The sequence below is a fragment of the Mytilus galloprovincialis genome, chromosome 2 (assembly GCF_965363235.1).
Source record: "Mytilus galloprovincialis chromosome 2, xbMytGall1.hap1.1, whole genome shotgun sequence".
In the NCBI taxonomy this organism is placed as follows: Eukaryota; Metazoa; Mollusca; class Bivalvia; order Mytilida; family Mytilidae; genus Mytilus; species Mytilus galloprovincialis.
The window spans coordinates 64,449,625-64,475,471 of NC_134839.1; the positions used below are offsets into that span (position 1 = coordinate 64,449,625).

General features: G+C 32.3%; 2 protein-coding genes across 2 annotated transcripts; both read left to right on the forward strand.

The window, feature by feature from the left end:
- Positions 1-1,087: 1,087 nt before the first annotated feature.
- On the forward strand, positions 1,088-12,672 carry LOC143062357 (poly(3-hydroxybutyrate) depolymerase-like). The gene is made up of 10 exons (XM_076234069.1): positions 1,088-1,185; positions 3,649-3,771; positions 6,961-7,155; positions 7,388-7,479; positions 7,924-8,037; positions 9,545-9,577; positions 9,974-10,085; positions 10,788-10,830; positions 11,371-11,522; positions 12,543-12,672. Exons 1-10 carry the CDS (start codon positions 1,107-1,109, stop codon positions 12,605-12,607), a joined length of 1,008 nt encoding a protein of 335 aa, XP_076090184.1. The 5' UTR covers positions 1,088-1,106; the 3' UTR covers positions 12,608-12,672.
- A 1,602-nt stretch (positions 12,673-14,274) lies between these two features.
- LOC143064114 (uncharacterized) lies at positions 14,275-25,269 on the forward strand. The gene is made up of 3 exons (XM_076236694.1): positions 14,275-14,545; positions 23,862-24,065; positions 24,689-25,269. The coding sequence occupies exons 1-3, from the start codon at positions 14,526-14,528 to the stop codon at positions 24,915-24,917; spliced, it is 453 nt and encodes a 150-aa protein (XP_076092809.1). The 5' UTR covers positions 14,275-14,525; the 3' UTR covers positions 24,918-25,269.
- Positions 25,270-25,847: the final 578 nt, after the last annotated feature.

The window sequence follows — 25,847 nt, forward strand, 5'->3', positions numbered from 1 at the left end:
AGCGCTTCCAGGCTATATCGAAAAATTCTGAATGAAGTCCTTGTACGCTTTAGTTGAAAAGATGATCCAAGCTATACACACTACAACAAATCATTATGTTATATTTCAGCATAATGTTACAGTGAACGTTATCGTGGATTAAACCTGGTTTTATAGCACTAACCCTCTCACTTTGATGACAGTCTCATCAAATTCTGTTATATTTACGTTGATGCGTTCACTAAACAGTTTCCGTTTGAATGGTTTTACACTAGTAATTTTGGGGCCCTTTATAGCTTGTTGTTCGGTGTGATCATGAGCCAAGGCTCCGTGTTGAAGGTCGTACATTGACCTATAATAGTTTACTTTTTTAAATTGTTATTTGGATGGAGAGTTGTCTCATTGGCACTCACACCACATCTTCCTATATCTAGACACAATAAATAAAATAGTCAAAATATGGGTACATCAGTCTTCATCGTATAACAATTCTAAAAGGAACAATTTAACAGAAGACAAAACCATCTATCTACAAACACATTCATTGATTTGTGTGTCTGATGTCAGAAAATTTTATACGTCATATAGATTTGTCGTTCAATGTACATACAAACAATTTTAAAATTTACATAGGCAATGTTAGCATATAGGGTTAAAATATCAAACGTATGCAAGAATAAATTTAAGAAATAGACCGAGATGAAAAATAGTCCAAAAGTTATATATAGAATTTATAAGAATCCACAAATAGTTTATTCCACTACGTTATTGAATGATTTTGACGTTTATGGTTCAACGTATTTTGCAATTCATAATAGAAAGATATCATAATGACATAAAATAGAACAATATCATACTGACGGGATCTTTTAAAGTACAAAGTCACGTTATAAGAACCAAAGAAATACAAAAAGTCGCATATACAAAACACGCCACCAAAAAAATGAAAGACAATACAAACACATTGACGAGATGTATAAGTACCGATCCACGTCAAACGGATATCACATAAATTCATTCACAGTAAAAGTAATATTAATAATAGAACAAAGACAAGCTGTTCATAATACATGTATATGAAAGTTAATATACTAGTACGTGTTTTATCAGTTTGACAACTTTTCAAAATGGTGAAAGTAAAGTTATTCATTCTAATTTTAATCCTCCATGCCTTGTCAACTATCGAAGGAAAAGCTGATAGATTGGGTAAAGTAATACATTTATTGTTATCTCCTTGTATTATCCGAAGAGCTAACGTGTCTTCTCTTGTAATCATAAGTTAAGATACATACATGTATATATTTGCATTTACTTATTTCATTTACCTTATTTACCATTTAATGTTAAGACGCAAATCGTTAACATTTGATGGACGGACTACGAACCAGTTACAAATCAGACAGAAGACGGCGGTCCATGAACTGAGGATAATGTTGGTTTATTTGTTTCTTTTTTCTTAAATCACTCATTCAAATCATTACCATAAACGCACATATCAGATTAAAAAAATTTAAACCCGAAATGCAACTGATGTGAAATATACAACCATAATTTTAGAACAATAATAACAAAAAACTAAGTGTATCTGTACGACACGATGCCTCCTCCTTTTCGCCAATATCTATCAACCAAAACAACAACATTGACCAATGAGTCAACATTATACACTGAGGTAGCACGATCGTATGTACTTTATCGAATATAATTTTCATTAAATTGTCTAAATTTAAGGACAGTAATGACACCAAAATGTAAGGGGACAACCATTTGATATTCTGGGGGAGGGGAGGGGGAGGGGGGAGGATGATTTGTTCGATCGGTTATTTATTTTTGTAAACTAAGAGGACAGGTTCTTCATTTTCTACACTATTGAAGCAAGATTTTTCATTTTCATTAAAGCAAGGGACTGATTATTTATTTTCACAGCTATATTTATGATATTCGAAAACATACAATTTTAAATGACTTGTTTATTATAAATCATACATGTATAGTCAAGTCAGTATGTACAATTTAATCAGAATTAATCATCATTTTCTGCAGAAATAAATCTTTTATATTCCCAGCTGCATATACATGCATTGCATACATATATATAGTATTAAAGTTTGGTTGTAACTAGCCTCTTTTAAATGTATTGGCAAACATGTTTTTGAAGGGTTTTGGAGCCACTGAAGACCCAAGAAGCTATAGAACAAATGATGCAAAATCATGCTTTCTGGATGTTCCGAAGACCCTTTCTTAATCAGAAAGTGCAAGTCTTGTTTTAATAATTTTTTGACAATATTTTTGTCTCATTGGCAATTATACCTCAAAGAAAAATGTATAAATTCAGTGTAAGACTTTTAAAGTTTCTAGGGACAACACCAAAAGACCAATGTGCATGATAAAGCAAAAATGGAATTCACATAGTTAAGTCTGTGGTTGCTGTTTTTTTTTAAACTCATAATCAAGTTCATAACAAAATTACTAGATTACCAAAGGAATGCAAAACTAACAGAATACAGAAAGACAATCAATGAACAAAAGACAAATAAATATGAAATATTGATCCCGAAAAATCAGGGCTTACAGAATTTCCTTATTGCAAGGCACTCGCCGTGAACACAATTTGATATGGAAACAAGCGTTTGGTTTTGAAATTTCCTACATGAGGCATTAGCCTCAATGTAGTTACGGCCCTGTTAAAATAAAAGTGAGGTAAGGTTCCTTGAGACAATATACCTCATGTTAAATGAAAACAATTTTCAGACATTTCAAGTATAGTTAAATAATATTTATACTTTTATTATATAAAAAAAATGGGAAGTGTTTCCCGATTTTTTTTTGGGGAAAAAATGAATTTATGAAAAATCTGGTGCCATCTCATACTTTCGATAAGACCTGCCGAGTTATTTATTTTCAATACATTGCAAGTCAGGTAATTTATTTTCAAATTGCCACAGAACAAACCATTTATTTTTGTGATTATCAAGGCTGAGTTATTTATTTTCAAAATCCTCCTGCCCCCCTCCCCCAGAATATCAAATGGTCGTCCCCTAAACAATCCGGAAACAAGCACGAGCTTCAGTAACAAGGCATATCTTTTTTGTAAAGATCTTATACTTCTTCTTTAATGGCCCACATCTTATATAGCTTATATCTCATATATATTAGTCATAAGGTGGTTGGGGTATAAGAATATATTCACTTTGGTTTTCTTCCTAACGGTAGTGAAACCCTTGCCTAAGTAGGGCTTTGGTTTGGCTGCGCGGGATGCACAAGTACACAGTCATCACGTCCGGTTAGAATGGGGACGTTAAATCCGATGCCTCGTGTAAAGAGAATACCACGTTTTAACATGTTAAGTTCCATTGTAACAACTATTTGTGGGGTTTGAAGGTGGCCTGTCGCAAGACAAAATTTCTTTCCCAATTCACTTTATCTTTACTAATATTTCCCAGTGGCAGTCAAAATTTCCACGACCTTCATCCTGAACGGCCTGAATTATAGGACCTAATTATTGTATCTTTCTCTAGTTGTTTTTCGTCCTGAACATGCATGAAATATGGACGTTAAGTAACCAACTAGTTATAAATATAACTTTCAGGTAATAAATGTGAACATATTTTATAACATGTAACTAACATTTGAATTATTTCATATGATTTTGTTTCTATTATATTTCAGAGTCATATAATGTTGATAAGACCAAGGTATCGATATCTGGAATATCGTCAGGTGCTGCTATGGCAACACAAATGCACGTGATTCATTCTGCTGATTTTATGGGTGTTGGCATTGTCGCCGGAGGTAAAATTCAGAAACAAAATATAATTTAGGTACATGAATGCATATGAACACATTTTGTTAGTTTTCTCAATACAACGACTGAAAGAAATAAACGACTATTTATATCTAGATATAGGAAGATGTGGTGTGAGTGCCAATAAGACAACTCTCCATCCAAATAACAATTTATAAAAAGTAAACCATTATAGGTTAATGTACGGCCTTCAACACGGAGCATTGGCTCACACCGAACAACAAGCTATAAAGGGCCTTCTTACGAAGAATGGTTACTCGAATTATTTCGGTTTGCAAATGGATGTATCAAGTGCCTTTGAGTTGTTCTTGACTGATTTGTTAACTATATTTGTACTGTCAAAGTATTCAAAACCTTTGAGGTTTTTTTTTACAAAAAACCTTCAACTCCTTTGACAGTTTGTTCAGAAATACTAGCATTCGGCTGGTTCTTCTGGACTGCATATTTTCTAGTTCCAGGGCGGTAAGCGATCCTTCCAGATTTGTTACCCTCTTGATAAATCGCGTTCCTCTACGCTTTCTAGTTGATTGATGTTACTTGTGGTATATGGGTCCAATACTATTGCCCTTTATTCCATTGTAGATCTTACCAATGCGATGCAGGCTGTTTTCATTGCGTCTGAGAAAGCCGAGGGTTTTTACTTTCTTGGCTTTGTATGAGGTTAGAGTTGTCCATATTTTAAATCTGCTTATATATGAAGCCCTAGGTTGAGTTTGTGTTGGTCCTGTTTATAAAAGTATAGATAGATAGATAGATATTTTTATTATTAAAGTACAACTTGGTACATATACATGAAATACAATATATTGCAGTTTTAAACATTCAATAAACATGTATAATTATACCAACCAGCCTTTAGAGGCTTATGATGCACTGTCATTTATGTACGAATACTTGTATGAATAAATTTCAAATCTATTAATCAATTTTATATCTGAGGCTTAATTCTTATTTGATACAATGTAGTTTCAATATATCAGTTGTGTTTAAAAATTAAATGAGAAAATAAGAAAGAAAGTAACTTAATAACTTTAATTTGTTTGATAATGTAAGGGTTGAACATGGGAATTTAGGAAGATAAGAGTTGTATCCACATCATATTATGAAAACTAGAATTTGTAATTATAAAAGATAAGAAAAAGAAATTATCACCTAGATTTGACAAAATTCTGACAGTTGATCTATATAATAATAATTTATCCCATTTGCTGTGATAGAAAAATAGCATGTAGACACTATGGCTAATATTTGAAAATGTAAACAGGTACATTTAAATGCATACAAGTAAAAACAGTAAATAAAAAAAAAATATGACACTATTTATTACAATAAGTATATAACAAACATGTGTAACTATGAACAGACTAGACCTTTCTTTGTACAATGCAGATATTATAAAGTATGTATACATGCATAGTTTGGCTTTTCATCTTGGTGTTACTTTGGGTTATCTCCCTTTATCAAAATTGAAAATTTGACATTTGCTTCTCTAGCTTTTTTTGTAGCTTTGTCATGGTAAAAAGTAGTTCTATTGTGTTAAATTGGGTTTGTAATATTGTGTATATATGCTCAGCTAGATTGTAGAATTCCTGACTTTTGCTCTTAATGCCAAGAATGGAACATTTCGTTGCATTAAATTAAGCGCATGCCCAAGTCTTGACCCATTTTTCTGGGTTGATTATTTCTTATTATAGTGGTGTGTGGTCACGTTGTGTTTTATGTTTTTGTATAGCAGACAAGCATGAGGAAAAAGTTTAACGGCTGATCGATTTAACTGAATCTAGCAGGTTGTTGATATAATAATGGAAGGAGTGTCTGAGTTCGGTTTCTTGTGGAACTCCTGAGTCGTCTGTACCTTCACCATAGTCCTTTCCACTAATGACAGCATTCGTTTTTCTATTGGCATGAACCATTCCACCCATTTAAGGTTGAATAGCCAAATTAAGATAATTTAGTTTAAACATATTAATTTATAGTGGATTGGGAAACAAGTTTTGCAACTTATATTAATCCCTTTTTACTTTGCGGGTGCGAATGCTGCCTTGTAGCGGCATTAGCCTACTCTTTTTCGAAATCTACAAGGGTGTCTTTAACGTGAAAGAGATAGGATAATTTGACAAGAGCAACTGTAAGTCACTCTGTCTCTTTACGTCATTTCCAAATTTGAATAATCTAGACAGTATGAAATGAAAAGAGATTGCAGGTATTCGACAGAAAGCATACCACAAAAGTCATGTTATTAATAATACCCCATACATATACAAAAAGGTCAAAATGAATTAGCAAAATATATACGCTATATGTCAGGCTTAAATTGCCTTGTTATAAAAAAAAGACATGAATTAACTTAATAGAGATTACAAAATACGTGCTATATTCACGAGTTGTCCTAAATGACAAAACCATTGGACAACACATAGATACAAGAATAACGATAAGAAATGCATTTCTCAATAAAGTAAAGGACGTACGTCATGTTTAAAAGATGATTGATATGATCACAAAACCATTTCTATGCAACATGTCTATTTATCTAAGAGGACAAATTTGAAAGAAATGTTTGTGCTTTTTTACATTTTGCATAAGATTTATATTTCAATACAATATTTTTTTGAAATACCTTAGTCGTTAGATTGAATTCCTGCAAGTGGCATCAACAATTTTTCCAAAACATATTTCTGTATTTTGTCGTTAATGACATGTTAACTAAAAAAGTATTGACCTCATCAAACAATTGTACTTTAGGTTAAATTACATTTTTTTTTTACCATTTTGATCTTGACTTTGTTGTCGTGTAAATCAATTGTCATGTTTATTTTGTGGCAAATATTTTATAGCATAAGTCAAAAAACAAAAATACCGAAGTTTAAGGAAAATTTAAAACGGAATGTCCTATTTCAAAATATCAAAATGAAAAGCTCGATACACATCAAACAAAAATGTAGATGTAGAAAATGGTGGATTAAACCAGGTTTTATGTCTAGCTAAACCTCTCATTTGTAAAACAGTCTCATAAAATTTCATTATATTGACAATAAAGTGTAAACAAAACAAACGGACATAATAGGTAAAAATGTCAAAACTAGGGGTAAAGCAGTCAACATAGAACACACAGACATATTTGTATTCTTATCTATGTTAATGCTGATTTTGCACATTTCCACTTTCGTTTTCAGTTCCATTTGCTTGTTCTGGTGGAAATTTGGCAGGTGCAACAGCTTGCATGCAAACACCTAGCTTGGAATCTGTTAGTTCATTTGAACTTTTGACATCTTCTGGGGCCTTGTTCGGAAATGTCGACTCTACATACCACATGAGACATGACAAGGTATACATTTTTGCCGGCCAATCAGACTCAGTTGTGAAACCAGGTGAGTAATGTATTTAAGAAGTTCAATTATCTTGCTGAAGTTTAATATGTAAACGTTGCCAATTTAGAGACAGTTTAAAATATATTTTTTGTTAGAAATTCTAAATATTTTTAAGGACAAAATTACCACAAAGAATTTTCCATTTTTAGACTAAAAGTAAGACTCATCAAACACTAGAAGTTGACATTTCTAGATTTCCATTGTTAGATGATGCAAATATATTACATTGCAGGAAATGGACCAAACATACAACGATATTACAACCATTACACGTTGCATTCTAATGTGAAAACAGTATTCAATATAGATGCAGAACATTGTCAGGTAATATATTGTTAACTGGCTTCAATGATATTCCACGTACAACGGTTCCAAAAGTCAGCAATCATTATTCCCAGATATATAGCACATTCAAAATGTAGGAAAAAACCAGTTTTGTTATGGTACTACTTTGAAATTGCTGTATCAATTATAAAAAAGAGATACATGTATGAGGGCCGAAACCATACAGCAATGCTGTAAGTAATATCAATCATATTTGCTTTTTGTGTGTTTGTGTACATGTGTGTGTGTGTTTTCCCCTGGATGTGCTAATTTTGTGGTATATCGGTCGGATATCCTTTGCTTTTCTATTATACATCTGATATGCTATGTTAAATGACTAGCAGAAAAAAAATTATACATTTTTAGCAGAATATTTTTTTGTGATAAATTAAATTTTAATTACATGAAAATATTGTTTATCAAACATGTCTGTTTACTTTTCAGCCGACTGACAATTATGGAGGGACCTGTAACGTTCTATCAAAAAGCAATTATCTGAACAACTGTGGATATAATGCTGCTTTTGAACTTCTTAACTGGATATATGGAGACCTAAAGGTAAAATATCCCTCCTTTCGTTCGTCCATGCGTCCTTCTCTCCGTGTCACACTTCTGCATTTTTAGCAACTGTAGCTTGTTGATATGTGGCACCAACCTTCAGCTGGTTACGTCTTACCATATAACATGTTTTCGGTTCTTTTGATGTTCTACACCCTGTTTGTCGAATACTTATATCGTTTAAAAGACATGCACGTTATAATACAATCTTTTTCTCATGGTTCTAAGCACTTCAAGTTGTAGCTGCTTAAGGATGTCTGCTGGTTTTTGTCAGATTTTCGGGATCCTCTGGTTTTATCCATTTAAATGCTTTAAAAAAATTTCCCCATGAACCCCTATTATTTTTATGAATCTTTTACATGTATAATGATAAGTCATTTGTAAAAGTCTTATAAAATTGTATTTATTTTTTAATAGTATTTGAGACCTTTAACTGGTCAATGATAAAGCTTTCGAAAATCAAGAGAGAAAATTTTCCCGCAAAAATTCCAATGGATAATATCTCGAAACCAAGCACATGGACCCCTATATTTTTTTTTTGCTTTTTTTTATTCCTCAATTTATTTCCTTTCAATACATACTAGTTTTATGAAAAGTTATTTATTTTGAAACTGAGCAGCGAACATCCTTAATACATGGCATCAAGCTTTATCTGGTTTTGGGTACAAAGTAAGAAATTTCAAGTTTTTCAATCTTCTGCTTTCTGTTCGCTAAGATAATATTTATGACATATATTATCATGCAAAAATATGAAGTTTTAGTAACATTTTGATGAGCAATCATATTGACGTATGCAGGTAGTTAATTGCTGGTTTCTTATTGTTAATCCATTAAAAGTCGGACCAACCTGAGATCATGGTCAGATTTCTGATATTAATTAAAAGTAGCACTTGAACTGTACACTGTATCTACGGTCACTCCAAAATGTTAGGATATTATGAAAGCTTATTTGGGTCATTCTATGCTCTAAAACAAATACAAGTCGTGGCTACGACTTAATAATTCGTTGCCACGACTTATATTTTTTTCCATAGCATAGAATGACCCAAATACAGCTGTAAGCTATCATATGATATTCCGGAAATGTATCAAGGAATTATAATTCATATTTAAAACTCACTTTATATTGAATATAATGCAAATATATCCCTGCTTTAAATGTAGATTACTTGTTAGCGGTTTGGCGTTTTGCGGAAAACGAAAGATAACTCTAAAATATTATTATTCAACATTGATTTTGAAAATTAAAGTTTGATAAAAACGAAGTCTTGAGATTATTTTTGGTTCGATTGTGTCTTGGTGTTGATGACCGGGAAGCGAAAACGCGTAGATCTATGAACGGATGTATGATAGTCGCATTTTTAACGGCACAATTTTTCTGTACTAGATTCTCATATTGACAATCAACGTCGCTTCATTGATGCTGAGTAGAGGAAAACGGCGACCTAGTGGAAACAATAATATCATCTATTATATATGAGCATAATGAAGCAATTTAAATTTTCAGATACCAGAAGCAGGGAAACCGTTAACTGGACAGGTATATTTTAAGTTTTGTTAGATGTGCCTTTGATATATACATTTTTTTTAATTTGATCGAACGATATATATATAACTTCATGCAGGCATATCCAATTCCTATTTAAAGTTTATTTTGCATGTTAAAGTTTATTTTACTTTATTTGATTCATCATATGCACATTTTCTTAGATCCTTCAAAGAAGGCAGCACATATAATTTGCTACTAATATTTAAAATTGAGATTGAAAATGATGAATATGTCAAAGAGGCAACAACCCAACCAAAGAGCAGACAACAGCCAAAATCAACGAATGGGTCTTCAACGTAACAAGAAAATTCTACACCCATAGGTGGTCCTCAGCTAGCTCCTAGATAAAATAGTACATACTAATTGCATGTAATGTATATCTTATAGTTAAAGACCTTTGACCAGTCAACATTTTTTCACCTATCTGTACCAATAACATACAGTTTTGACAATACTGGATACATCTATGTTCCTTCTGGTTGTGTAGACAAACAAACAAGTGAGTATGGACTGGTTTCTATTCTTCAAAAAAACATATGTGAACAAAACATGTGCTTGTGGTTCAGTACATATAGTTGTTGTTCATGTCTTTTTTTCCTCCGTAAATTGTTTTATTATCAATTAGGCCTTAAGTTTTCTCAATTGAATTGGATCATGGGTTTTTTCTATGAAAAATGCCGCTGTACAAAGTCAGGAATATGACTGTTGATTGATAATATTTGAATTAATTTGTTACTTTGTATGACCTTATTCTTTTGGACTAAATTACCTTAGAGTTCATAGTGTGTTGTACTTTTATAATACATCTTCACACGCTTAAACACAGTCATGTTTAATGTCATTCTCTAGATTCGCCTTCCGTAACAAGGTAACACTACGACTATTGAAGTTATTTTTTTATATAGCGGGTGTAGTCGTGTGGTCTAGAGCGTTGGGCATGAGGCTAAGCGACTAGTGTCGTAGTGTATCAATGAGTTCGAATCTCGTTGAGGGACAAACATTTGTCAGCATAAAAATCTAATTTTAACACAATGTATTAAAACATGGTTGACAACAAATCGCATGTGGCGGATTCCTTAAACTTAGCAAGGGAAAAAATATAGACATGTTTATATGTAGGTTATTTTGATTACTGAATATGATAACATTTTTACGTTAAAACTAAAAGAAAAATTACGAACTGATTTCGAATTCTTTTCAGAATGCAAACTTCACATTGCACTTCATGGATGTCAACAAGGAAGGTTAGTTCAACGTTTTTTTAATTATGCCATCTTCAATTAATTTATCAAAATTAAAAGCTAACAGCTCTGTTTACAATGGATGGACTTTAAATTAAAAAAAAAAGAGTTGCCAAACGAACAAAAAAAAGAAGAAATACAACAAGATTAAAATGACTACATTGTGTTTGAAATCGAAGAAAAACAAACTGCACCATAGAAAAAGCTGTTAAAAATACAGAAGTAATGCTTAGTCTATAATTAAAATCAAACATAAAATCGAGATCATTGAGGTACATGTACTTGATATTAAATACTATTTTTTTCTTCAATTATTGATTACTAAATGTCCAGCGACAAATATATAGCATAGACAAACAGTTTCTGTTTTTAATTTATTTCGTTTTATTCTTTTTTTTATATACTTTATCATGTCTCATATAAAGCAACGCTTATGATTGATACATGCTGGTTAGTTAATAATAGGAGCCAATTGATTTTACTGATTGTTACATGCCTATGAAATACACAAAAAATTACTGCAGATATCTTTTTTTGCTTTAGACATTTTATTAATGACGAATATGTGAAGCATGCTGGATATAATGAAGTCGGAGAAGCAAATAACATCATCATACTGTATCCACAGATAACTCCGATTCCAACTAATCTTAATGGATGCTGGGACTGGTTTGGTTACACTGGCTCATATTTTGGTAAATCCTTAATTCCTCTTTTTCTCAATCATGGGATCGCGGAATTATTTATATCTGTGTGTATATCAATCACCTAGCTTTCATTATTTTCTTATTCAAATTAAACATGTTATCACCAGCTGAGCATTGATTAAATGTGCCACAGAATGGTTAGCATTTTCTGTGACACACTGTCGTGTGTATTGTGTCAGTTAGAAAGGCGTACGGTCTTTTGACGACCAGTGAAATGCACTACTGTGAAAAGCCGGATCTTTGTAACACAGAAACTCCATAATGATCAATCAAATCCTATTGGCCTCAGTTGAAATTGGAATATGCAATAAACAATATCATATTCATATATTGAAACACGAATAATAATCTTCATATATCTATTTTCTTCTGTCTTGAAAAACTCCTGTTTAAAATACTTCATACGAATCGAATCAAGGAACAACGCAACAAGAAAATGAATTCAAATGTTCTCATATAAAAATATTATTGGCTAGTTTGTTGTTGGTTGTTAAACGTCCATTGGCAAACGTTTCATGAATGTTTAGGTCAATGAGGAAACTTTCAACACACATACCAAATGGCGTAAAGGTTAACAACAATAGGTCACTGTAAGGCCTTAGATAGTGGGCAGAACCCATACCGCATTGCAAGCTATTTAACATACCTCGACAGGAGGACAAATGTAAAACAATTGAAATGAGGTCACTAACTGCCTACTATCTGTTGAAGAAAACTTCTAGCAAACGCAACACATGTTTTGTCAATTTATATCTTAATGAGTTATGAACATTTAGGTGTAGGATAGAAAAGACAGACATTGTAACATGGGCCTAGAAAGTAAATACTCCAATCTATCTTTGGAATGTTGTAGCATTTAAATATTGAATTTTATTTTTTATTATAGATCTACTGAAGTCATGCCTATTTCACTTGTTTTCTTGTTTTAGAAATATACTTGTACTATTCATTTACTATGAAGTCGTGTTCGTTTTTATTTATGGTAAAACAACATTATATGTTTTTTAGCTACAAAAAGTGGGTTTCAAATCACAGCGTTGGACAGAATGCGACGACAAGTTATTGGACAGTAAATGCTGTGTTTGAAAGTAACATATCTTATTTGAAATTAATAAAATACAATAGTATTGTTATAAAATGCATTCTTCTATAATAAGACACAGCTGATTTCTGCAATGCATGCTTCACTCGCCATTCTAGACTTCCCACAATTCCCTTTCATTTATTTCTTTCTTACCAATTTATATGTTTACTGATAACTGCTCGTATGCTGATTGCCCCCTGTCAGTATGATGATTATATATCTCTTAGTTATAGCAGTAAAATTTTTAAAAGGGGCAAATGATTGAAAAAAAAAAAAAAAATAAGGAAGGGACATGTAACAAGTCTATCTCCATTCGAATATACACTAAGTCAATATGTCACAATAGATATTATGCCAAATCTGTAAATTTACCGATCAGACGACCAATTTGGAGTCTAAAGATCTAAGACCGCTTCATGTTTGCAAGTGAGCTGATATACAGACAAATAATATTGTTTAGTCGAGCCATGAACTTTTCAGGTTATGTTTTGTTTTGTCATTTTGAGATTTAGAAGTCAACGAAAATATTTGGTAGTCCCAGGTAATTTGTTTCTCAAACTCTTTTACACCAAGTAATTGATGAGAGATTGAGTAAACTACAGGGTATCCGTGTACAATCATCAGCAATGTAACAGTATTACACTGGTTTTAGTTTGTCAGTCACATTTGTTTATTTCTCAATTGGTATAATTAGAATGAAACACCCTAGTATGACCATACGTGAAAGAGCCGATGTGAAATACCTTCTTTTGCATTCGTGATCTTCTAGTATGCAAGAAAAGAAATAAATGGTATTATACAAACATGGGATGGATTTAAAACTGGACCAAATGTTTTTTTTTTTCTGAAGAAATGTTTGTTTTCCCTAATTTTGTCCCAATAAGGAAATGTTTTCAGTAAGATTCTTTGGTTGAGTCTTATTTTCGATGGTTAACTTTTAGTTTACATATACACGTTTTGTAAATCTTTAAAAAAAACTTGGCATTAATATACATTTGTTTCCTGCATTATCATGTCACATTTAACAGTCATAAAGGTTACAAAAAGGGGGCTGGAATTACCGTTATATCGCAAAGAATGTAAGAGCTGGGTGGGTTTTATCCCTTCCCTGCTACCACTTTGGGACTACAAACGTGTTATAGTAGTCTCAGTTCCACTGCCCTTTGAAAAAAAACAATTCTTTATAAAGGGAATAATTAAAGCTTTATATGAAGAATAACTCAATAAAAGGTCGACTACATATCTCACGTGACATATATCAAAATCAGGCAGTGTTTTTTTTGGAATACCTGCCGTTCACGTCTCAATCATTTTAAACCCAACAAAAAAAGCATCTTGCTGTTGTACCATTGACTAAACAGTACAATCGGATTACACAACCAAATACATGAACAGCCAAAAATTGAAAATAAAATTGCCAGATTGAGGATGCGAACGATTTTGAATACATCATTACATATACATGTATTTATTAAATTATTTTAGTAAATTTGCTTAGTTATTTGTAATTTTAAATAAAATATAAACGATTTATTACGTAAGATATTTCCCAATATTACCTAATATAGTCATCCTAAACTTATGTTGTTAAGCGACAAACAAATGGAGAATTTATCGATCTTTTGACGTTTACAGTGATACCTATGACTCAAGGTAGTAGTAGTACATTTATTAATCAGGTGTGCTTTGATGCGCGGACTATATTTTGGACCTGTCGTGTGCTACTGTTTAAAGTGCCCATGCGCATCATTTATAGTAGCATATAAATGACTGGTTTCCTACGGCATTTATACTAATTCAACTATTAACCTTTTCATTTTTCACCAAATGTTACCTGGATTATACATGTGAAAGTTGTCATCATTTTTTACTACGCACATGATATACTTTATTAGAAAAATAGCATCATGGCGGGAAGAAAACTGCCGTAAGTACCTGGAAACTTTTAATCATTTATTTTAATTTTATCCCAATATGGGTGATCGAGAAGCGTATTACTACTCTGTGTATACGTCACGACATTTTTTAAAAGCTCTTTTTCTGATTATCGAAATGGTTAAGTTATGACAGCATCGTTTGACGGACAAGGTGTTGAGCCCTAGGTCCTAACATACATGTACCAAAGACAAAACAATTTATACACCTTGATAAGTTTATTTAAGAAAATGACAGTAAATGTTGTTTTTATTTTCGCTAATAAGATTAGTATGTACATTCGCGATACTATAACGGGACAGGTGACAAATAAAATTATCTAATCTACTAGCAGATGGAGAGGCCAGTTTAAGGATGGTTTACTTGTTCATCAATAATGAATGAGAAAAGTTGACACATTTGACACTTTCACTACACACGTCAAACTAAATGTTTATTTTAATTCATACGATACATTTATCAACTTTTATTCATTAGTGTTTATAACAGTAAATCGTACGCATACACACCGACACATACTTTAATATTCTGATATGTTTTGTTTATTAATTAGACAATTAGACATTTAAGGTATTCAATAGTTATAACACACTACTGCATTGTTTTTTTTTCAGTAATGTATACGACTACATAATCAGAAACCACAAATATGAAGGTGAAATGCTTTTAAATTTTGTGACTTCCGTTATACTTCACCTAATTCAAATCAATACTTGCATTCTTCATTAATTTTTAATCGTTTGTCAGTGTTTGTTATTTCCGTCAGATTAAATTTTGTTTTCACTTTATCATGAAAGTAAACTATTCATTAAAATACCACCTATATAATGAAAGCGCATACCATATAAGTCACATTAGTGTATAGGGTTTATCTGGGTAATCTCGGTTGTATGACGTAAACTCCACTTTAAAATCATGCACGATTATTTATTAATAAATCAGCCAAAAAAGGAAAACGGAAAAACATACATTAAAACATTAAGACATATGCCAATATACTGTCATCAGCAACAGTCGACTTAACAAGTTATAATTACATTAGATGTATGTTTCATTATAATATTTTATTCTGATTGGCTAACTGCACATCACGTGTTATTCCGTAAGCAGTTGCATTGCTCAATACAACTTTTCATTCATGATAACACGTGTTCCAACAATAAAGTGAACAGGTGAATTGAATAATAAAATATATAAAATTCGTGTTTTCATAATCATAGCTAAAAAATGTAATTATAAGTATTGAATGCTTCTTTTTGTAACTTTATAGGATTGTAAAAGCGTTGACCGTGCGTACATTTTTAGAATGAAGCGCTTCCGCGCTTCATACAAAATGTACTTCGGTCAACGCTTTTACATCCCAATAAATTTACAAAAAGAAGCATTCAATTCTTAAGTAAAGCTCTGAATCGCCTTTAGTCTTGTAAATTTATCGATAGATTCCATAATCTGCAACCAACTTCGAATTCTCTTAATGACGGAAAAATCAAATTCGTTTTAAATTTACGACAATCACTAATGATTATTGTGCATTTGGGAAGATGCTTGAGCTTAGTGGGGTGGGGGAGGACTGTAATGCTTTATTTTACATCTTAATCAAAAATGTAGAGTAAACATCGATGAAATGAAATAATGCTCGCTGGTACTGAAAATAAGCTTAAATTACTTAACCTGTATAATATTGTGTAATAATTGTCTTGAGTGTAAGGGTCAGGTGTAGAGACACTAAACGTTGGAATTTCTCTATAAAAACATGTTTGATGACATATACATGTATATTCCGATAAATCTCTAATAAAAAATCTTGCAAACGATATTCTAAGTACACGTTGTCTCAATAGTTTTGATATTCTTTAGCCGCTGAAGAAAGATTGGAAGAGTTCTTGAAACAATTTGCACACAGGTGTGTTTGCAAGCAGTCTTTTGTAATATTAACTTAAATTGAGACAGGGTTTGCAAAGTTTTATTAAGTCTTATGGAATGCTTTACATTGTTGTCTAGTTGTCATCATTGACGTTTATGAAGAAAAGGATGTGAATTGTACAATGGATAAGGTGATATATTGATTAGAAGTAAAGCCTCGGTCACACCTTACCGGATAGCACGAACGGACGCCTAACGGATGAAAATAAAAGTTGTCCGTTGACAAAATTGTTATCCGTTGGGAGTCCGTTGATGTACTGACCGAATAAAACGGACGTGTAACGGATGCATAACGGACACACACCGGATATGCAACGTACGAGAAACGGACACGTACCGGTGTTATGATATTGTAAATATTGTATTTATTTATGTTGGCCTGATTTGTGTTGTGTGGCCTGATAGTTGTTTACAGAATAATCTTAGAACTGTGCAATTTAGAAATCACTGGAACAATAACAGAATGATTGGAACTTTCCAGAATGATCATAATAAAAGATGCGTTATATAAACTTCTACATTTTACTAGAAACTTCTGTTGTAACTTTCTAGGATGTTCCATCATAGACTGTTCTAGAATCTTCCATGACAACTATATATATATACAGACACTAAAGTTAAAGACACACTCTTGGACTTAGACTTAGACATCGATAAACATTAGTATTCACTGCATTTGGATTGACACTTTTATTCTACAAACAACATCATACTGGATTGTGACCTTAGTAGTGAACGTAATATTCAGATTGGATTCCGAAAGATATCCGGATACAGATAAAGATAAAAGATTGGACTCATATTTTGACAGTTAAGTTGACAGTAATATTTGTGTAATACTTCTTGTAAACTTTTGTACAATAAATATTGTTAAATTTTATTATTGATTTGTGTCTTTTGTTGGCTACAATTTAAAGGCGATTTCTGGCCGTAACCGAAATTGGGGGCTCGTCCGGGATCTGAAAATATCTTATTCAAAATTTGTTTAGTAATTTTTATTATAAATAGCCAACAAAATTCTACAAAATGGCATTTGATGTTGGTAAATTTTTGAAAACGCCAGACCTGGAGGGGTTTGATAATTTAAAGAAAGAGGAATTAGTGTTGCTTGCAAAACATCTGAAATTAGATTTTAAAGTATCTATGAGAAAACAAATTATAAAAAATTTGGTTATAGACAAATTAGTTGACGCAGAAGTTTTAGGTGAAGAGGCTCTTGAACTTAAGGTCGAAAATATTGACGCCTTTAAATTAAAACAGCTTGAATTAGAACACGAACTCAAATTAAAAGAACTGGAAATGAAGGAGATGGAGAAAGGAAAAGAAGATGAACTTAAATTAAAACTGGCAGAATTAGAAATGAAGGAAAGATTGGAAATGGATAAAAAGGAAAAAGAAGATGAATTTAAATAAAAGAACTTGAAATGAGGGAAAGACTAGAGATGGAGAAACTGAAAATTGAAATGGTCAAAGAAGAAAGCAACACTAAAGTCCAGCCGAAATCAGAATATTTTGATGCAGCAAAAAATATACGTTTGGTTCCTAAATTTTGTGAAAAAATAGTCGATAAATATTTTCCACAGTTTGAGAAAATTGCTCGTAATTTGAATTGGCCAAAGCCATATTGGACTACAATGCTACAAAGTGTTTTTGAGGGTAAGGCCGCTGAAATATACTCCGCACTTCCATCAGAAAAAAGTTCCGATTATGACATGTAAAACAGGAAGTTTTGAAAGCTTATGAGCTAGTACCAGAAGCATATAGACAGAAATTTAGATCTTATAAAAAGTTTGATTCACAAACCTATGTGGAATTTGCTCGGGAAAAAGAAGATCTATTTGATAAATGGCTTACGGCAAAGAAAACAGATAACAATTTTGATAACCTAAGACAATTGATGTTATTAGAAGAGTTCAAACAATGTGTTCATTTAGACTTAAAAACACATTTAGACGACAAAACTGTTGGGACAATACATGATGCAGCTGTAATTTCAGATAATTATACCCTTTCACATAAAAGAAGTGTCAAGGGTCAAAATGTTAATACTGCAAGTGGAAATTACAAAAATCAAAGCACTGAGCGTACTGATAGTAAGCCTGTTGCACAGAATAAGAGTCAGTCCAGTTATAATATGTCTAGTCCAAAATTTGATACTTTTGAGAAGAAGTCACTGATTTGTGCTTAATGGTTTATTTCTATTGTTGATGATACCACTCTTCAGCCTATTAAGATTTTACGGGACACTGAAGCTTCTCAGTCTTTATTGTTAGAAGGTGTGTTGCCTTTGTCCGAGAAGACTTCTGTTGGTGCCTCCGTTTTGTTACACGGTGTAGAGTTAGGTTGTATAGATGTTCCTCTCCATCGTATTTATCTGAAGTCAGATTTGATAACTGGACCAGTTATTGTGGGTGTTCGTCCTAATCTCCCCATTGAGGGTGTTACGTTATTGCTAGGAAATGATCTAGCTAGGAACAAAGTGGTTGCTGAATCAATTGTTACCAGTGAACCGGTGGTGGATGTTAAATTACCTGAAGATGATGCTGAATTGTATCCAGCTTGTGTTGTAACTAGGGCGATGGCTAGAAAACAACAAGATGAGGATTTGCAAGAAAACCAGTTTGATTACATGGACATTTCTGACACTTTCCTAGCAGACATTGAAGGTCCTGGTAGCTCAGAAAAGGCCATAGTAAGACCAACTTATGTTAACAAGAATGTAATTATGCCATGGCCAGACGTAAACAGCCATTCATTAAACAGAAAGAACTTTTTGGAAGAACAAAATAAAGACCCTGAGGTTCTTCAGCTCTGCAAGAGGGTTCAACCACAGGAGGAAGCAGACAAAGTGACTGAATGCTATTTCCATCAGGACGGCATTTTAATGAGGAAGTGGAGGCCTCCTGATGCTACCCCAGAAGAGGAATTGGAGCTGTTTTATATCAAGAGACAGATGATAATGTTGAGAAACCTATATCATATTTTTCTAAGAAATTAGATAAACATCAGAAAAATTATTCAACTATTGAAAAAGAGTGTTTTGCAATGTTGTCAGCACTTCAACATTTTGATGTATATTTGAATCCCACTGTATATCCTATTCTTGTTTGTACTGATCATAATCCTCTCACCTTCATACATAAAATGAGAAACAAGAATCAGAGGTTGACTAGGTGGAGTTTGTTGTTACAGGAATATGATGTAATTGTAAAACATATTAAGGGTAAAGATAATATAATAGCAGATGCTTTATCTAGAGCTTATTAAAACACTTTGTATATACTATGTACTTTTGTTCATATTATTCATGATAAGTTTTTGTTACACTAAAACTTCTTTTAAGGGGGGAGGTGTTATGATATTGTAATTATTGTATTTATTTATGTTGGCCTAATTTGTGTTGTGTGGCCTGATAGTTGTTTACAGAATAATCTTAGAACTGTGCAGTTTAAAAATCACTGGAACAATTACAGAATGATTGGAACTTTCCAGAATGATCATAATAAAAGATGCGTTATATAAACTTCTACATTTTACTAGAAACTTCTGTTGTAACTTTCTAGGATGTTCCATTATAGACTGTTCTAGAATCTTCCATGACAACTATATATATACAGACACTAAAGTTAAAGACACACTCTTGGACTTAGACTTAGACTTAGACATCGATAGACATTAGTATTCACTGCATTTGGATTGACACTTTTATTCTACAAACAACATCATACTGGATTGTGACCTTAGTAGTGAACGTAATATTCAGATTGGATTCCGAAAGATATCCGGATACAGATAAAGATAAAAGATTGGACTCATATTTTGACAGTTAAGTTGACAGTAATATTTGTGTAATACTTCTTGTAAACTTTTGTATAATAAATATTGTTAAATTTTATTATTAATTTGTGTCTTTTGTTGGCTACAATTTAAAGGCGATTTCTGGCCGTAACACCGGACAGAACGGATGTCGAACGTACATCCAACGGACGAGTAACGCATAAAACGGACACCTAACGGAAGCGTACCGGATAAAACGGATGAACAAGATGTACTGAAAAATCAAAGGCGACAATAATAATACATGTGTATCGCATAAATATTCAAAATGTTTCTGTGTAGGTTTTTGTTTGTTCTTCAAAATTCCGCCAAAGGGCAGTGTCTGGCCTTAATAAGAACTGCTTGATTGTGAAGACGTGCCTATACTCTAAGATCGATTATGAATAATAAGAATTCATGAACCTTAAGAAATCTGACGTACCAATAATTGGCATTTCTGACGCGAAATTTTCAATTGGCATTTATCCGTTTCAGATCCGTTCATCATCCATTTTATCCTATATACGTCCGGTAGAAGTCCGTTTCTCATCCGTTCAACATCCGTTTTATCCGTTAAACTTTCGGTAGAAGTCCGTTGGTAAATTTATCTTCCAGACCTCCAACGGATGTATAACGGATACGTAACGGATACAAAACGGAAACGAAACGGACGAGTCCCGTACAAAACGGACATTTTATCCGTTGAACGTCCGTTCAAAGTTTTGAACATGCTCAAAATTTTCCATCGGACAGAACGGACGTCAACGGATAAAACGTACGCTTAACGGACATGCAACGGATATGGACGGACGTCTAACGGACATGAACGGATTGAAAAAAAGTTATCCGTTAGGCGTCCGTTCGAGCTATCCGGTAAGGTGTGACCGAGGCTTTAGGCTTCCGTTTGAGCTATCCGGTAAGGTGTGACCGATGCTTAACAATGAACAAAAATATCATCTTCGTAAGTTTCAATGCCAGCATAAACTAATAGGGAATAGAGGGAAAAGCACCGGGGAATAGCCGCATCTATGTTAATCAATGAAAAATCTCATAAAAACTCTTTAAGCTTGGCCATGGCATGAACTTTAAAAGAACATTAATTTGTTGCAGATGTAAATTAACAAAATTCGCATTAAAAAATTTGTTATTTGACGTAAAAATCCCCAGAATTAGTTCTTTATTATAATAATCGTTGACATATCGTTAGATAATGATCACATCTCATTTATATAAATATTTTTGTTTAGAATAATGTAAACATTCTTAAGATTCCATATATCTCTAGTTACTTTAAACATGAGTTAATAACTTTGATACCTACAGCTTAAATGATTTAAAATACACATATATTAAAATTACACTTTATATGTATCATATTATCATTATCTTAATATCTGTTGACATAAAACTTAGCTGTTGATACAACAAAATGTCTCATCGTGTCGTCCAGAATTCACTGGTATAAAGATTTAATCTGTCAATAAAATAGGAGTCGTGTCTAGTGTAGTCAGCCATTGTTTTACCGGACGCCACATTTATATTCTAGAAAACAGATATGCTACCATTTGATGTGCTCCGACGTTATGTAGAAAACCTCACACCTAATTTAAATCATTGAAGTTTAATACATCTACTTTTAATAAACATTGTTTCTTCATTTTTACAAAAGAAGTTTGCTCGATTGAGTGTTGGTGTTTAACGTCACTTTCGACACTACTAGCTATTTCATACCGACTCGTTTTCATCGCGAAGGATCAGAAGAGAGCCAACGACCTTCGTCATGAACAGTTTCAGTTATTGTCAATTAAGATTCGAAAAGGGGGGTGTTGGTTCGAAAAAGACGGTTATACAAAGGGGATTCGAACTAAAAACCTTAGTAATGACGGACAAGTGTTTACTGCAGATGAAATATTAAACCCCTCTGCCACCGAGGCCTCATGAAAAAGTCTTGATACGGATTAATCTATTACTCATTGTTACTTTCGTTTATTTATTCATCTCATCAGATATTTATTTAACATTTAAATGATTAAAATGGTGATATCTATGTTCTCTATTAGTTTGAGTTTATTGACCGTGAATTAAAGTACAATGAAATCACTCGCCGTAAAGATTTGAATTTTCAACATATTTACGTTCAATTTGATAGTATTTGAATTGATAACATTTGTTTATGAAATTATTTTTTGAAATGTTAAATGTATTTCTTCTTACTCTGACACATGAGATTTAACAAAAAACAGCTGCAAGCTGATCACTAAATAGAATCGTCTTATAAATAAGGATTTGTTGTGATCTAAATGTGTACATTTGTCCTCGCTGTGTTTGAATAAAGTCCGTACATAGACATTGTTAAAATATAATATGGAAAATTTATTATACCGCTTAGCTCAATAAAACTAGTCTTTAAAAGTAGTTTTTTCGAGATCCCTATAAATTACGATTAAAAACGGAAGACCCCACACAAATATCTGCAATCAGATAATAAAATGAAAATAACCTCCCCCCTTCGACAGTAATAAAAAAGTTCAGACTTAACAAACTATACTTGAAAGTTTTTGAAGTATCGCGATATCCAATTAAACCAAATAATTCAAGGGAAATAGTAAAATGTAAATAAAAAGTAATGTTTCCTTTGTATCTAAATAAGACCATTGTACACGACACATTTATTTCCCTTTATGCAGCAGATTTATATTTCTGCGGTCAGTTGTCGTCGACTTTAATGGTCACCTTTTTCTAAGGAAATGTCTTGTTGGTCATTCAGTAGTGTTGTGTGGGAATACTTTTTATTTAATTACTGGAAAAACCAATAGCCATGACGTGGACATAACATTTCTCACATTTGGTGTAATTAGTTTGCAATTTCTCACTACACAGTGACGATTAAAGGTGACACTGTTTTGAAAAATGTGTTTAAATGAGAGGGTTACGTGAATATTTATGACCAATAATAACTAGTTTGTTATTCACTGCGATAAATGTGGAATTAATTGAAAGAGGGAGTATCAAGATAGACTACATACCTCTGTAAATACAAGAGATAAATAATGAATCCACTTAATAGCAGGAAAAAATAAACAGTCGTTAAAACTATTTATAGTTATAATCCTTCAAGCGACAAGATACATTCAAATTGGTTACTTTCTTATTGACCAGAACATGCAGAAGCAACATATATCAAAGAATTTTCACGAAGAGATGAAATGAACATTTCTATAATTTCTATAATGAAAGAATATCAATGGCACAGTCTGCGTAAGAATAAAAATTAAGACAACAGTAGTTTGTCGATGACATCATGTTGAAATCATATAAATTGACAAATCGAAATAACAAATAAAAAAGATGAAGAAATGAAGGAGACTTTTTTATAGACACTTTGATGCATAAAATGAAAGCACTCACTGAAATATTGGGTTATTTTAATGGCACTCCCTCTTTCTCCCAAAAAATGTTCTAGATTATTACTGTGATATATTTTCAATCTTTTATGGGTGTACTATATATACTATATACTAATGTTTATTTATTTTACATAAACATATTATGTTTTGATAAATTTACAGGAAAGAAGCAGATACGGCATTTGATAAGTACACACAAAATTTTGTACGCCGTCTTCACAAGCCACAAGCTCTGACGATGTTTGAAAAGGAATACAATCTCAGTGAAGACGAAGCCAAACTAGTGTTCGACCTGTTTGACAAAGATTACAACGGAGAACTTAGTTATTGGGAGTATAAACAGTTTTACTTGACAGTGGGCGTAGAGTAAGTCATTAACATCCTGGTGTAGATAAAAAAAATACATATTTTAGACAATGGTCTATCTCTTTTACCATTCGTAATATTTTGCCTCAGAAGTATTAAACTATGCTTCCTCCACTGATCCAAACACACAGATAGTGAAAGCGACTTATTGTAAGATATTAATTCAAAGAAAACAAAAAAATAAAAAAAACGAACAAGAGCTAGTCTTGTATGACTTTTAATTTTAGTTCATTGACATGTTTGGAGTTTAGTATGATACCCATTATCACCGTAACAGTACATATGTTGTTTTAGGGGCTAGTTGAATCACAAATCCGTGTGTGGGATGTTATTGATGTGTTGAAGACACATTGGTGGCATTCGGCTGTTTTCTGCTCTTTGGTCGGGTTTTTTTCTTTTTGACTCATTCTCCATTTCCATTTTCAATTTTACTAAAATTTACAAAATGGCACAAATTCAGAAAAAATAGACAATCTTTAAATAAAAAAGAATGCTGAACAGTTAAGAGTGTCTTATAATGATAAGTATTCTATTTAATATGTGGTCTATTGAACATTTCATCAAATCAGAAATGAATATTGTCTGTTATGCAGTATTAATAGAAACTTTTATTTTCATTTCAGCATTAAAGATATTCTTGCAACATTCAAGGAAATCGAAAATGATGGAACAGGTCAGGTTGACATTGAAAAATTATGGGACAAATTAAAAGATAGAAAAACTCCTTCTGGGAGAAATTTTGAAGAAACAGAACTTGAACAGTTAATTAAAGCTTCAGCTGGAGACGAAAAACAAATAGACGTTATCAAATTTGTGAATTTAATCATCAGAATGAAGCAATTCCGAGGATAATATATATACAATTGCCGTAAAGTGTTCACATCTTCACTGAGTTGTAACCTCCAATGAGGATTTAGTTAAAATGATAGTTCATCAAGTCGAATTTTAAGATTTTACATGTTTGGCTTGCACATACTACAAGTGTTAACCAAGAAAAATCATTCATGTACCAGGAATATAAGTTGAACGCATTTATAGCTAGTCCTTTTGTTTATATAGAAGTTTATAAAAACGTGCAAGGTACAAACATATTTACACGGAATACAACAAATATTTGTTATGATATTTCAGCTTGAACTGTTTCCACCTAATTCATCAATCTTGTTGACATTTGCGATATGTAAAATAAAGTTTACCTATTATACATTTTGAATATTCTGTCTTTTTAGACTGTTTAAAAGTTGTATATTTTTGTTTTACTGTTTTAGTTACCAAAGACATAAACAAGGTTAAAAGATTCTATGTTTGTTATTGATGTAGACATACTTTAACTTTTTATCCTGGTAAAGAACATTGTTTACCCAATTTGCAAAATGTCGGTGTTGTTATCGAATTTAAGTATGTTGCTTTATATCTACCCCTGTTCCACTGTATAAAATCAAAAAAAAAAAAAATGACGACCCATTACTAAAACAAAACATATGCGTGGGTCCAGTCATGATCCTTTTCGGTTTAAAAAAACCCAACTAATATATGTTTTTGAGTATGGATAAAGCCATCAGTAGTATACCAGTGGTTAGAACGTTATAAATTGATAGAGAAAATACAAATCCGGTTTACAAACCAAAACCAATGGAAACACATCAACTATAAGTGGGAAACAAGGGAACAACAGGAACACCCAAGTGCAACAAAAAAACACACGCAAAATGATGTTTGTAATACTTCAAGTCATCAATCTGAAATAAATGTTTTTTTTAAGGGATCTTGCTTTGATGGCAG